The sequence below is a fragment of the Salmo salar genome, chromosome ssa05 (genome assembly GCF_905237065.1).
Source record: "Salmo salar chromosome ssa05, Ssal_v3.1, whole genome shotgun sequence".
NCBI lineage: Eukaryota > Metazoa > Chordata > Actinopteri > Salmoniformes > Salmonidae > Salmo > Salmo salar.
The window spans coordinates 7,934,219-7,949,757 of NC_059446.1; the positions used below are offsets into that span (position 1 = coordinate 7,934,219).

At 43.9% G+C, this 15,539-nt stretch overlaps 1 protein-coding gene, 2 long non-coding RNA genes and 1 pseudogene across 3 annotated transcripts in view; 3 read left to right on the top strand and 1 right to left on the bottom strand.

Annotated features, from left to right (window-relative positions):
- Window positions 1-15,539, top strand: part of LOC123743233 (basic proline-rich protein-like) — a 603,964-nt pseudogene that overhangs the window by 51,224 nt on the left and 537,201 nt on the right.
- Window positions 2,168-15,539, top strand: part of pmt (phosphoethanolamine methyltransferase) — a 57,895-nt gene continuing 44,523 nt past the window's right edge. Inside the window, 8 exon segments of the mRNA NM_001173879.1 lie at window positions 2,168-2,285; window positions 3,674-3,845; window positions 4,114-4,269; window positions 6,424-6,560; window positions 13,784-13,941; window positions 14,214-14,402; window positions 14,965-15,054; window positions 15,179-15,268. Coding sequence (NP_001167350.1) covers window positions 2,273-2,285; window positions 3,674-3,845; window positions 4,114-4,269; window positions 6,424-6,560; window positions 13,784-13,941; window positions 14,214-14,402; window positions 14,965-15,054; window positions 15,179-15,268 — 1,005 coding nt within the window. The 5' untranslated portion in view covers window positions 2,168-2,272.
- Window positions 6,567-11,368, top strand: LOC123743072 (uncharacterized). Its single transcript, XR_006769812.1, has 2 exons — window positions 6,567-6,734; window positions 8,846-11,368. It is a non-coding gene; the product is annotated as an uncharacterized lncRNA (long non-coding RNA).
- On the bottom strand, window positions 6,780-9,054 carry LOC123743071 (uncharacterized). The gene is made up of 2 exons (XR_006769811.1): window positions 8,831-9,054; window positions 6,780-6,851 (listed from the first exon to the last, which is right to left on the bottom strand). It is a non-coding gene; the product is annotated as an uncharacterized lncRNA (long non-coding RNA).

A 15,539-nucleotide genomic window follows, 5' to 3' on the forward strand; every position in this document is an offset into this window, starting at 1 on the left:
CTACTTTGAAGAATCTCAAATATCAAATATATTTTTATTTATTTAACACTTTTTTGGTTACTACATAATTCCATATGTGTTATTTCATAGTGTTGATGTCTTCACTATTATTCTACAATGTAGAAAATAGTAAAAATAAAGAAAAACCCTGTAATGAGTAGGTCTGTCCAAACTTTTCACTGGTAAAGTATATATATAACTTATAAGTGCAAAAATGGATGTAGCAACTACAGATTGCCCCTTTAAGTCGATCAAATGTGTGCGAGTTTGAGCATGTTTGAGCATTAGGCCCATTGATTTTTTTTCAGCATGAATTACATTGAGCAATACAATCCTCACTTTTCTTCCATTATTCCACTACGCAGGTGTTGCAAGAGCGCATTTTTCACTGGCTGTCCACTGGTTTAAAAAAACAAAAGATTGATAGGCAGTTTAAACTTCTTGCATTCAACCATTATTGGGTTCAAATGCACATTTAGATTTTTGAATAGCCATCCACAACAATCACAATCCGTAAAGCTAAATGACAGAACGGCAGTGTGATTCACATCAAATAAGTGATATCCGTATCGCCGTAGACTACACCACTGCTGCTCCAAGCGTTTATTCAAGTTGGATCATCTTCGGATGCCAACAGCAGTCTCACCATTGGAAGACATAGCTTGGACTGTAGCCTCCTCTTTTCCCACGATCCATCAAACACATTTGGTGTGTTATCATAGTGGTCTCTGACTTGTGGTCAGACTCGCTCAGGTTGAATCAACTTAAAACTTGCGCCTTTTTTCAATGCTGAATTGAATGAAATTTTGAAAACATCCTTTCAGAATTTAAAAGTAATCCTTGAAGAAATCATATAGTTTTTCAAAAGTATCTGTAATGTGATTACGATATTTTTGCTGGTAACGTGTTTTTTGAAATCCCTTACATGTAACTGATTACATGTAATGCGTTACTCCCCAACCCTGGGCACGAGTGGGCCTGCCATCACTCTCTCACTCCATCTCTCGCTCCCTCCATCTCTCTCACTCCATCTCTCTCTCACTCCATCGCTCTCCCTCTCCATCTTTCTCTCACTCCATCTCTTTCTCACTCCATCTCTCTCTCACTCCATCTCTCTCCATCTCTCACTCCATCTCTCGCTCCCTCCATCTCTCTCACTCCATATTTCTCTCACACGCACAGACGTTGCATGAATCGACCGATGGTTGCGTGCCACGTCATCAACTGTGTCATGGACTGACAGATTGCTATAACAGATCATGTTGTTAGCTAATATGTACAACACCTATCTGGGCGTTGTAAAGTCTGACAGGCGTCAGCAACGCCTGGGCAGAGGAATGTGCCCAAACTCTCTCTCGTTCTCTCACTCTCTCTTAATGTTATTTTATCATAGCCATTTGAAACAACATTGAATGTTTTTTGGTTTTTTTGTTGGTAATAACATGTATTGTAATTATGCCCATTTTGAAATGGATGTGCTTCTCATAACACCTGGCTTCCCACTATGGAAAGAAAATGTGTAATTCCTCAATTCAAAATAAAAAAATAAAAATGTTGTCGTCTGGTCATGTCATCTGCTGCGTGAGTTTCATCATCATCGTCAATATGAACCGAGCACTACCTGGCTCAGGCTGGCCCTTTAAAAAGAACAAGCTTTTAAAGAAAGCAGCTGCATGAGGCAATATTGCGCAATCCGGGTATGCGTACATGCCACACATGAGCGACTCCATCCCAACGGTGTCAGCACATTTGGGACGAAAGGGACTCGTTTCAACCTCGGTAAGATAACGCACGCAGACACCCTGTGCACAGACCACCGGTTATACCTTTAATACGCCCTTATTTACATTCATCTTACTCTTATTTTTTTATACCACATGGATGGATGACTCAATATCGTTTTATCTCCTCCTCCTGAATAAGTGACATCTCACCAGCTCGGTTCTTCAACGGGCATGGTCTGTAAGGTAAGGAAAATCCCGTGCCGTCCCCTTTTTTACCCAGATGATTATTCATGCGTAATTGTTCTCTCCCCTCCCCTCATATTCGGAGCATCGGAATGGTCAGTTCTGTACCTGTCGATATGGAAAGCCAACTCCTACACGCACTTATGTCACCGGTTATTTGAACACGAGCAGTCGCAACAAGTTTCCATTAGTCTGACAGTGATAACAGTTGATACCATCGGCGGATAGTTGGTGCTGTTAGAGTCACTGAACACTAAGACTGACAATTGTTCTTACAATTTAAACTGTTTTGAACTTCATCAAACATGGACATCAAAGGTAAGAATGATATGGTTTCCATCCTCTTCTCTATCGACTGTAACAGTGTGGGTTTATTAAAATGTGATGGACATTTTCTTGTCAGAAGTGAATAATTACAAGGTTTGTTTTGTCCCAACATGTGCTCGGAGTTTACTCTGTTCATGTACGTGATGGAAGTAATCCTAACTGATGTAGATCAATCCTGGAATGGTTTACTGTAAATTACACTGTACAATTACAGCGGTTTACAACTCCGGTCCTCCAGTACTCCCAACAGTACACATTTTTGTTGTAGCCGCGGATAAACGTACCTAATTCAACTAATTGAGGGCCTGATGATTAGTTGAATCAGGTGTGCTTGTCCAAGGCTACAATGAAAATGTGAACTGTTGGGGGGTACTCGAGGACCGGAGTTGGGAACCACTATAACTACTAGATGATACATTGATAGTAGGCTAGTTGGCTACTAATAGCGATAGCTGCTGCAGTTACACTATATATATACTGGAGCAGTGGAAACGCGTTCTCTGGAGTGATGAATCGTGCTTCACCATCTGGCAGTCCGACGGACGAATCTGGGTTTGGCGGATGCCAGGAGAACGCTACCTGCCCCAATGCATAGTGGCAACTGTAAAGTTTGGTGGAGGAGGAATAATGTTCTGGGGCTGTTTTTCATGGTTCGGGCTAGGCCCTTAGTTCCAGTGAAGGGAAATCTTAATGCCACAGCATACAATGACATTCTAATTATGTGCTTCCAACTTTGTGGCAACAGTTTGGAGAAGGCCCTTTCTTGTTTCAGCATGACAATGCCCCAGTGCACAAAGCGAGGTCCATACAGAAATGGTTTGTCGAGATCGGTGTGGAAGAACTTGACAGGCCTGCATAGAGCCCTAACCTCAACCCAGTCAAACACCTTAGGGATTAATTGGAACGCTGACTGCGAGCCAGGCCTCATCGCCCAACATCAGTACCCGACCTCACTAATACCTCTTGTTGCTCTTTAGAGTTCTGGGGAGTTGTACCTCTTGTTATGGGGAGTTGTACCTCTTGTTATGGGGAGTTGTACCTCTTGTTATGGGGAGTTGTACCTCTTGTTATGGGGAGCTGTACCTCTTGTTATGGGGAGCTGTACCTCTTGTTGTTGCTCTTTAGAGTTATGGAGAGCTGTACCTCTTGTTATGGGGAGTTGTACCTCTTGTTATGGGGAGTTGTACCTCTTGTTGCTCTCATGCTGTAGTAACACTACAGTATAAAACTCATAAAGAATGACAATTATTATCAAAATAAAACACAGACTGGGCACATAAAACAATATATAGAAATACAGTATGTTGGTGTTGGTTTTGGTGTGTATTTGTCCAGCAGTTTGCTTTAGTTCTTGTCTCCCTCGTCTCTCCACTGAGTAGAGAGGAGTACGATGACAGAGTTCTGGAAGGAGCACAGCCGCCAGGCCACGGTTGAGGAAATGATGTTGGACTCTCATGCCCAGGAGCTGACCCAGCACGAACTGCCTGAGATCCTCTCCCTGCTGCCCAGCCTTTCCGGCCAGAGGGTCCTGGAGCTGGGCGCCGGCATCGGGTCAGTGGGTCTATTGAACTATATCTATAAAACAACTGACCAGATAGACTGTTAATAACAGCAAGCATGTACTGTGTCATGATCTCTGTAGAGCCATGATGTTTAACTGACCATGTGACCTGACAGGGGAAAACTCCCTGGCCATGGGCTATGATGGGGACCTGTGTTTTTCCAGGTCAGGTGATGTGGACACTTGTTAGCAGTTTGACACTCGCTGTCTGATGTGGAGGTGTTTGACCTTTGTGTTTGTTTGTTTGGTCTCTTCCAGTAGATACACCAGCCACCTGTTGACCCTGGCCAGTCACGTGACAGCGGTCGACTTCATGGAGAGCTTCGTGGAGAAGAACAGACAGGACAACAGTCACTATAGCAACGCCTCCTTCCTCCAGGCAGATGTCACCAAGCTGGACTTCCCCAAAAACAGGTCTGCTGTTTGATATGTTTATAATAATAATAATAATAATATAATATATTATTAAACAGATTTGCGTAAGGTTGCAAAGCTACCGGTAATTTACCAAAGTTACCAGAATCTTCTGTAATTTGGGTAATTAAGAGGTAATCTATGGCAATCTATGGTAACTTTGGTCATTTATACTTGTATAACTGTAAAAAATTATTATTAATATATAGTATACATTTTTTATATCTGTGTCCATATTGTCCATGCGTTTCTAGTAGATAGACCAGATGGTTCAAGAGAAAATAGCCAAATGAATGAAAAAAGCATCTAATCAACAATGGCTTTATTTTCAATTAACTCTTGCTACTATTTACTGCCACCAGCGTGGCCTCAACATTGACAACAGATATATTCACATAGTAGAGCAAAGTCTGTACAAAATAATATAAAGTATATTTAATGCTGAATGGTTTATATTGTATTTAAGATGATGTTTTGTCATTCTATTGTTTATTTTAAATTCATCTTGTATATTTTCCATGTTATAAGGCCACACAGAGGGCCAGAGATAATTACAGACACCTGTGATAATCTGAAGTACCCAAAAAGGACACTTGAATTTATCTTCTAAAATGCCATATATTCTGTTGAAAGTTAACAAAATTCTGGTAGTTTACTGGTAAACTTAGCAAGATAAGAAAAGTTCTCAGATTTTTTGGGTGTTTTGTTTGCATAAAGATATTGACATTATGACTTTGGATTGATAAGGCGTAGCGAAACATGTTCAAAGTCTATGACTAAGGTAGTGTTGTTTTTTAAAACTGGTTTGATGAGATGTCTCACCTATGCCTTCGCCTTCGGTTGGAACTGAGTGCACTAATATCAGATGACACTCTCTGTGTCCCAAATGACACCCTATTCCCTACGTAGTGCACTACTTTTGACCAGGGACCATAGAGCTCCAGTCAAAAGTAGTGCACTATATGGAGACTATGGTGCCATTTGGGACGCATGTTTGCCTAAAGCCGATGGTCATTACTACTTGTTCTAAACTTTTGTGAGCCTTTATAACATCTTATTATCAGGCTTATGATGTTATTCTGATGTGAACCCCCCCATCAGTTATGATGTTATTCTGATGTGTACCCCCCCATCAGTTATGATGTTATTCTGATGTGTACCCCCCCATCAGTTATGATGTTATTCTGATGTGTACCCCCCATCAGTTATGATGTTATTCTGATGTGTACCCCCCCATCAGTTATGATGTTATTCTGATGTGTACCCCCATCAGTTATGATGTTATTCTGATGTGAACCCCCCATCAGTTATGATGTTATTCTGATGTGTACCCCCCATCAGTTATGATGTTATTCTGATGTGTACCCCCCATCAGTTATGATGTTATTCTGATGTGTACCCCCATCAGTTATGATGTTATTCTGATGTGTACCCCCCATCAGTTATGATGTTATTCTGATGTGTACCCCCCATCAGTTATGATGTTATTCTGATGTGTACCCCCCATCAGTTATGATGTTATTCTGATGTGTACCCCCCATCAGTTATGATGTTATTCTGATGTGTACCCCCCATCAGTTATGATGTTATTCTGATGTGTACCCCCCATCAGTTATGATGTTATTCTGATGTGTACCCCCCATCAGTTATGATGTTATTCTGATGTGTACCCCCATCAGTTATGATGTTATTCTGATGTGTACCCCCCCATCAGTTATGATGTTATTCTGATGTGTACCCCCATCAGTTATGATGTTATTCTGATGTGTACCCCCCATCAGTTATGATGTTATTCTGATGTGTACCCCCCATCAGTTATGATGTTGTTCTGATGTGTACCCCCCATCAGTTATGATGTTATTCTGATGTGTACCCCCCATCAGTTATGATGTTATTCTGATGTGTACCCCCCATCAGTTATGATGTTTTTCTGATGTGTACCCCCCATCAGTTATGATGTTATTCTGATGTGTACCCCCATCAGTTATGATGATATTCTGATGTGTACCCCCATCAGTTATGATGATATTCTGATGTGTACCCCCCATCAGTTATGATGTTATTCTGATGTGTACCCCCATCAGTTATGATGTTATTCTGATGTGTACCCCCCCATCAGTTATGATGTTATTCTGATGTGTACCCCCCCATCAGTTTTGACATCATCTTCTCCAACTGGCTGCTGATGTATCTGAGCGACGAGGAGCTGACTTCACTAACAGAGAGGATGCTGGGATGGCTCTCCCCCGGAGGATACCTGTTCTTCAGGGAGTCCTGCAACTACCAATCAGGTACGAGCTCTAAAATCACCTGAATATCTATTGTGAGTCACTCTTCCAGACTAATGAATCCCTAAACCCTCCTGTAGAGCTGAGAGGTTACTGTCTAATGAACCCCTAAACCCTCCTGTAGAGCTGAGAGGTTACTGTCTAATGAATCCCTAAACCCTCCTGTAGAGCTGAGAGGTTACTGTTTAATGAATCCCTAAACCCTCCTGTAGAGCTGAGAGGTTACTGTCTAATGAACCCCTAAACCGTCCTGTAGAGCTGAGAGGTTACTGTCTAATGAATCCCTAAACCCTCCTGTTGTCACGTCCTGACCAGCAGATGGAGCTATTGTTTTAGTTTTGGGGTCAGGACGTGGCAGTTTTGTGTACGGGGAATGTTTGTATTGTTGATTGGGACTTCCAATTGAAGGCAGGTGTGTTGAGTTGCCTTTGATTGGAAGTCCTATATAGGTGTGTGTGTTTTTCTTTGGGGTTGTGGTTGGTTGTTTTTGCACTGCGTTTCTAGCCTGCAGAACTGTAGCTGTTGTCACCTTTATTTTATTGTTATGTGGATGCTTTACTCCTTATTTGTAATTAAATATGAGTATTCACATACCTGCTGCGCCTTGGTCCATTTATGAAGACAGTCGTTACAGAACCACCCACCAAACCAGGACCAAGCAGCGGAAGAGGAAGGAGCAGCGCCAGGAGGAACGTAAGGAATGGACCTGGCAGGACGAAAGACAATTCTGGGAGGACAAGTTAAGGGAGCTTAGGAAACCCGAGAAGCACCCCCCAATAAATGTTTTGGGGGGGGCACACGGGTAGCTTGGCCAGGCCAGGGAAGAGCCGTAAGCCAGCTACCCGTGACTACAGGGAGGTGCGTATGAGGTGGAGGGCGCCATGTTACGCTGAGGTACGCACCATCTTGCCTATACGGACGCACAGCCCAGTTCGCCCAGTACCAGCGCCCCGCAGGTGCCAGGGCAAGGTGAGCATCGAGCCGGAAGGGGTGATGCCAACCCTGCACTCAAGACCGCCAGTGCGCCCTTTCGGTCCGGTGTTTCCCGCTAGACGCACTAGCATGGAGGTGCGTGTCTCCAGGCTGGCACGTCCAATACCAGCCCCACGCATCAGGAGTCTAGTGTGTCAGCCCAGCCTCGCCAGTCAACAGTCACCAGAGCTGCCCGCCAGTCAACAGTCACCAGAGCTGCCCGCCAGTCAACAGTCACCAGAGCTGCCCGCCAGTCAACAGTTACCAGTGCTGCCCGCCAGTCAACAGTCACCAGAGCTGCCCGCCAGTCAACAGTCACCAGAGCTGCCCGCCAGTCAACAGTCACCAGAGCTGCCCGCCAGTCGTAAGTCGCCAGAGCTGCCCGCCAGTCGTAAGTCGCCAGAGCTGCCCGCCAGTCGTAAGTCGCCAGAGCTGCCCGCCAGTCGTAAGTCGCCAGAGCTGCCCGCCAGTCGTAAGTCGCCAGAGCTGCCCGCCAGTCGTAAGTCGCCAGAGCTGCCAGACTGCCCGGAGCTGCCAGAGTGGCCAGACTGCCCGGAGCTGCCAGAGTGGCCAGACTGCCCGGAGCTGCCAGAGTGGCCCTCCTGCCCTCCGGCCCAGCCCGAGTGGCCCGCATGTCCTCCGACCCAGCCCGAGTGGCCCGCATGTCCTCCGACCCAGCCCGAGTGGTCCGTCTGCCAGGGTCAGCCCGAGTGGCCCGTCTGCCCGGCGCAGCTATCGGCGCCACCAAAGTGGGCGACGCCGAAGGTGGAGCGAGGTCCACGTCCTGCACCTGAGCCACCTCCAGGATAGGTGGGTTGGGGAGGGAGGGTGTAGCACAGTGCCGTCGGTGACGGCAGCCACCCTCCCTTCCCTCCCTTATTGTTTAGGGGTTATTGTTTATGGGTTTTTTGTTGGTGTTTTCTGTTGGTAGGTGCATTCCGGGGTCTGCACCTTGAGGGGGGTACTGTCACGTCCTGACCAGCAGATGGAGCTATTGTTTTAGTTTTGGGGTCAGGACGTGGCAGTTTTGTGTATGGGGAATGTTTGTATTGTTGATTGGGACTTCCAATTGAAGGCAGGTGTGTTGAGTTGCCTTTGATTGGAAGTCCTATATAGGTGTGTGTGTTTTTCTTTGGGGTTGTGGGTGGTTGTTTTTGCACTGCGTTTCTAGCCAGCAGAACTGTAGCTGTTGTCACCTTTATTGTATTGTTATGTGGATGCTTTACTCCTTATTTGTAATTAAATATGAGTATTCACATACCTGCTGCGCCTTGGTCCATTTATGAAGACAGCCGTTACACCTGTAGAGCTGAGAGGTTACTGTCTAATGAATCCCTAAACCCTCCTGTAGAGCTGAGAGGTTACTGTCTAATGAATCCCTAAACCCTCCTGTAGAGCTGAGAGGTTACTGTTACATGAATCCCTAAACCCTCCTGTAGAGCTGAGAGGTTACTGTCTAATGAATCCCTAAACCCTCCTGTAGAGCTGAGAGGTTACTGTCTAATGAATCCCTAAACCCTCCTGTAGAGCTGAGAGGTTACTGTCTAATGAATCCCTAAACCCTCCTGTAGAGCTGAGAGGTTACTGTCTAATGAATCCCTAAACCCTCCTGTAGAGCTGAGAGGTTACTGTCTAATGAATCCCTAAACCGTCCTGTAGAGCTGAGAGGTTACTGTCTAATGAATCCCTAAACCCTCCTGTAGAGCTGAGAGGTTACTGTCTAATGAACCCCTAAACTCTCCTGTAGAGCTGAGAGGTTACTGTCTAATGAATCCCTAAACCCTCCTGTAGAGCTGAGGGGTTTGGATAGGTGGAAGCAACATGGTGGTATATCTACCCAGACACTCTTCTCATCCTGTCGTCTTCTCATAATTTATTACCTAACTTAACAGATCACTATTCAGTCCACTTTCACCTTCATGGGTTACTTAAATTTACATCATATAGTCTACTGTCCATCTGTAAGGGATAATAAATTAGGCTTTTCGTTCTATGGTGAATAATGAATAACGTGACCCTTCCACGGAGTTGCATTATTTTCCAGAGAACGCATAGTGCCCCAAGTTGATTATCCTTTTTAATACCTTGGCTATCATTTAACACATTTGCCGCTAGATATGTGTTCCTTTGCCGCTAGATAGGTGTTCATGATCCACTGAAGTAGCTAGCTAGTTTACTAGATAGCTACAGTAGTTGCCGTGGTAACCAAACAAATTTAGCTGGTTTATCTAAGTAAACCATCAGTTCTAGCTTGCCATTATGAAAATGTTTTCAATTTGTCTTTTGCTTTCAAAAGCAGCTCAAAGATAGAACGTGTAAGAATGAACTGTAGCCATTGAATTCTACCGTGCAACTATACTGTGGGTTATAGGAAAATAATGCACGCTCTAGAATGCGCTTCAAGCCAATCAGAAACAAGTATTCAACAATGCCATGGTATAAATCGGTATGATTGTAAACATTTACATTAGTTTTTTCCAACTCCTTACACACGTTTTCAAAACTCTACACACAATTCCCAAAACTGCCTCACATCTCCTTCAAAATGTAACACTGCATTCAAAATGCCATAAACACGTGTCAGAATGAAACACTGCTTTCATAATAGTACATTTTTGGATATACCATGTAAACACTGTTGTTCTAAATCTAAAGCTCTTTGGTCTTTCATAGGTTTATATCTACATTTCAATACAATGTTCTACAGTGAAAGTAATCTGCTGAGAGGGGTAACAAGTACACTGTTAACACCAATGCAGTGTGGAAACAGAAAATATTTATTAGGCCAAACATTACTGTTGTATACAGTAGCATACAACAAAACCATAAACATATGTAAACCAAAAGTATATTCTTTATAATACAGTAAAGAACACAATTGTGTGTGTGGGGTCCCGGGGGGGGGCAAGTCACCAGTGCTAAGCTACGCTTCATCTCTTCTCCGGGCTGGGTCTGGCCACAATACTTCGTCCACATCACAAGATACTTCCCTCGATGTTTGGCAAGAGAAAACGTATCTCCTAGCATGGCGTATCCAACCTTGGACAGAGGCAACCTCTATGTCCCCACATGCGTCCTCCATTGCCTGGAGAAGCGGCATGCGGACATAGGGTTGGCGATCATACACTTTCCAGCGCCAGGCTGAGAAGAATTCCTCTATGGGATTTAGAAAAGGTGAATATGGGGGTAGGTACAAAACTACAAATTGTGGATGGGTGGCAAACCAGTTTTGGACCAGAACAGCCCGGTGAAAACTAACATTGTCCCATAAAACCACAAATCTAGCAGGCTCCCGATCTAGGTCAGGGACAAGCATTGTGTAAATTGCATCCAGAAAAGTGAGCATATGGCCGGTGTTGTACGGACCCAGTGTGGCATTGTGATGGAGGACCCCGTTTTGAGGGATGGCAGCACAGTTATATTACCCCCACGCTGTCCAGGGACATTGGTAATTTCCCTCTGTCCTATTACATTTCTTCCACGGCGCCTGGTTTTGGTGAGGTTGAAGCCAACCTCATCCACATAAATAAATTAATGGCGAATTACATGGGCATCCAGCTCCAATACTCTCTGTAACAGACAAAAGGATATACAGATGAGTAAATATGGTATGTCTGAAGTACTAGAAGTAGTGTTGCATACATACCTCTACAAAGTCATGTCGCATATTCTTGACTCTGTCGGCGTTTCTCTCAAATGGCACCTTGTAAAGTTGTTTCATCATCACTCGGTGCCGTCGGAGGATGCGTTGTATGGTCGACAGGCTTACATCATTGATGTTGTTAAATATGGTGTCATTATTCAAGATATGCTCTCTTATCTCTCGAATCCTAATTGCATTGTTGGCCAAAACCATATTTATAATTGCAGTCTCTTGTACATCTGTAAACAAGCGTCCTCGTCCTCCATGATGTCTTTGCCTTTCCACTCTGTACAGAATTCAAACACAGTATGTGTTCAGCATAGGAACTGTAAACAATGTACAAAAAAAAGGTAGTACAGCATGATATCCAACCTCATTCATTCAATGCAGTGCAGTAAATGGATGGCTTAGAGTTACAAATGTTTATGCAATACTATGCAGTCATACGTATTTTACAGTACATTACTGTAATGCTAAAATAGTCATTAGATAGTTGCATACCTGTTCTCATTTCTGAAAGTTCGAATTATGGACGCCACTGTAAATCGACTCAAGTGGGGCTGGACTCTCAGTCCAGCCTCTCTCATGGTCAAACCGTGGTTGATCACATGATCAACAAGTGTTGCCCTAATCTCATCAGAGATGGCTCTCCTTCCTTCTCTTCTTTGCCCTCGTCCTCTTCTTCCTCGTCTTTGAATTTGTCCTCGTTGTTGTCCCCTGCCTCTCCCTCCTACTCCTCCTCTTGCTCTCTGTCTATTGTTCAAAACAGGTAATCTGACCTTTGACCTATTTATAGGCCTATACTACAGTAAAGCAGTGATTGGTTAGTGATCAGTTAAGCAATTAGAGTTTGCACATGTGAGGAGTGTGTGTGACCTGGTGAATAAGTGTAGCATTTTGATTGGTTGTGTTTGGAAAAGGAAAGCAAGTCACTTGTTAGATTTTTGTGTTTTAGGTAGAGACTTGTGTGTAGTGTTTTGAAAAAAAGTGTTTTATGCAATTGACAACTGAGTCAAAGGCTGAGAAATAGCTTATGGTTTTGGATATTTGGTGTGTAGTTTTGCACTTTGAGTGAGAGGTTTCGAAAATCGTGTGACATGAAAAGATTTTGTGTGTAAGCAGTTGGAAAAAACTGTAATGCTGCCATTAAACGCTATACTGCAAAGGCAATCAATGTCAATCACTGTTTCTCTCTCTCTCTCTCTCTCTCTCTCTCTCTCTCTCTCTCTCTCTCTCTCTCTCTCTCTCTCTCTAGGTGACTGTAAGATGAACTTTAACCTGTTGAGGACAGACGTTCCGCTAGCGGAACCCCTAGCCAATGGCATCGCACGGCGCGAAATACAAAACCAACCAACCACATAAACCCAAACCACAGCTAAATGCAGCACTAACCTTTGATGATCTTCATCAGATGACACTCCTAGGACATTATGTTATACAATACATGCATGTTTTGTTCAATCAAGTTCATATTTATATCAAAAAACAGCTTTTTACATTAGCATGTGATGTTCAGAACTAGCATACCCCCCGCAAACTTCCGGTGAATTTACTAAATTACTCATGATTAACGTATACATAACAATTACAATTATTTTAAGAATTATAGATACAGAACTCCTTTATACAATCGCTATGTCAGATTTTAAAATAGCTTTTTGGCGAAAGCACATTTTGCAATATTCTGAGTACATAGCTCGGCCATCACAGGCTAGCTAATTTGACACCCACCAAGTTTGGGGCTCACTAAACTCAGAATTACTATTAGAAAAATTGGATTACCTTTGCTGTTCTTCGTCAGAATGCACTCCCATGGCTTCTACTTCAACAACAAATGTTGTTTTGGTTCCAAATAATCCATAGTTATATCCAAATACCGCCGTTTTTTCCGTGCGTTCAGGTCACTATCCGAAGGGTGACGCGCGAGCGCATTTCGTGACAAATCAAATTCAAAATATACCATTACCGTACTTAGAAGCATGTCAAATGCTGTTTAAAATAAATTTTTATGCAATTTTTCTCGTAAAATAGCGATAATATTCCAACCGGGCAATGTTGTATTCATTCAAAGGCTGAAAGAAAAAAAATGGAGAAGTCTCGTGACCGCGCATCTCCAGTCTCACTGTCCCCAGGCTGACCACTTACAAACAGAGCTGTTGTACTTTGCCCAGAGACAGCAGACACCCCATTCCACTTTCTGGTGGCTTTAGAGAGCCATTGGAAGCCTTAGGAAGTGTCACGTTACAGCACAGATGCTGTAATGTCGATAGAGATGCAACAGAAGGACGACAAATTGTCAGACAGGGCACTTCCTGTATGGAATCTTCTCAGGTTTTGGCCTGCCATATGAGTTCTGTTATACTCACAGACACCATTCAAGCAGTTTTAGAAACTTTAGAGTGTTTTCTATCCAAATCTACTATTATATGCATATTGTAGTTTCTGGGCAGGAGTAGTAACCAGATTAAATCGGGTACGTTTTTTTATCCGGCCGTGAAAATACTGCCCCCTATCCCATAGAAGTTAACCCTATGTCACTACATCTCTCTGTCCTAGTGACTGTAAGATGACCCTTAAACCTACACCTCTCTCTCTCTCTCTCTCTGTCCAGGTGACTTTAAGAGGACATTTAACCCCACCCACTACAGATCGTCGGCCCACTACAGTCACCTGATGACAACAACACTGCGGGAGGAATCAGAGGGGGCGGAGAAGCAGGTGTTTGGCTTTGACATCGTGCTCAATAAAACCGTGCAAACATACATCAAGGTAGGTTGCTTTATTGCTACTGATTGTGTTATGTCTTAATATAATGTGTGTAAATAAATATTAATGGCCCTGTCAGGCTAGTGTGTGTGTGTGTGTGTGTGTGTGTGTGTGTGTGTGTGTGTGTGTGTGTGTGTGTGTGTGTGTGTGTGTGTGTGTGTGTGTGTGTGTGTGTGTGTGTGTGTGTGTGTGTGTGTGTGTGTGTGTGTGTGTGTGTGTGTGTGTGTGAGAGAGTGTGTTTGGCATCTTACTCTCCCTATATCTTCCTGTCTCAGATGAAGAAAAACCAGAACCAGGTGTGTTGGCTGTTGGAGAAGGTGGGTCGGGACACCGCCTGTCAAGAGGGCTTCAGAACCTTCCAGCAGTTCCTGGACAACCAGCAGTACACACGCAAAGGCATCCTGCGATACGAGAAGATGTTTGGGGCAGGATACGTCAGCACTGGGGGACCCAGCACTACCAAGGTGGGTTTGAGGTTTGGGAGTCCTGCACACACGCGCACACACACACACACGCGCACGCTCGTGCGCACATATATACACATTCACACATGCGCACACACTCACACACACACGCTCGTGCGCACATTCATACACACTCACACATATACACACACACACACCGCCAACATAGGTTTGTGACATCAAGACCCAGAGCAGAAAGGTTGTTGTTTTCCTATGGACATAGGAACCACGACAGAGTTGACAAAAAAATGACTGAAACATGGAAGGACAACACACAGGAGAGATTGTATAGTTACTGTTTAGACTGGGTTACACAGACTGCTGAAACATGACAAAACACAGGAGAGATTGTATAGTTACTGTTTAGACTGGGTTACACAGACTGCTGGAACATGACAACACACAGGAGAGATTGTGTAGTTACTGTTTAGACTGGGTTACACAGACTGCCACGGTACTGTGCTCTTTTGGCCTTCTCTGTATACAAATACCAAACGCGTGTGTAGTTATTATTGGAATGGACTTGACACGTTCTGGTTTTTTGTTACTTTGTGGTGAAAAGGAGTTTGTGGACCTGCTGAACTTGAAGCCTGGGATGAAGGTGCTGGATGTGGGGTGTGGCATCGGTGGCGGAAACTTCTACATGGCAAAGGTCAGCCCAAGTGACATTAGTATATAGGAGAAATGGTCCAGTCCACTATATATGTACATTCACGTTACACACAGCAGGATGTCGTTAGGTCATATATCCCAATGATGGCGATGATGTTCTGCAGGCCTTCGGCGTGGAGGTGCTGGGCCTGGACCTGTCAGCCAACATGGTGGATATCGCCATAGAGAGGGCCATGGAGGAGAAACTTCCATCGGTGAGTCTGATTGGTCGTCAGTTGAATGAGGTCATGTTGTTGCTGTCAGCTGGACTTGGATATGTTTGATGGTGGAACAACAGTTGTCTCCTTCCTTGCAGTTATTTATGTGTGTTTCCCTACAATGAGAAACATACTAGGTTAGAGTTACTAGGTCTACAATGAGAAACATACTAGGTTAGAGTTACTAGGTCTACAATGAGAAACATACTAGGTTAGAGTTACTAGGTCTACAATGAGAAACATACTAGGTTAGGGTTACTAGGTCTAC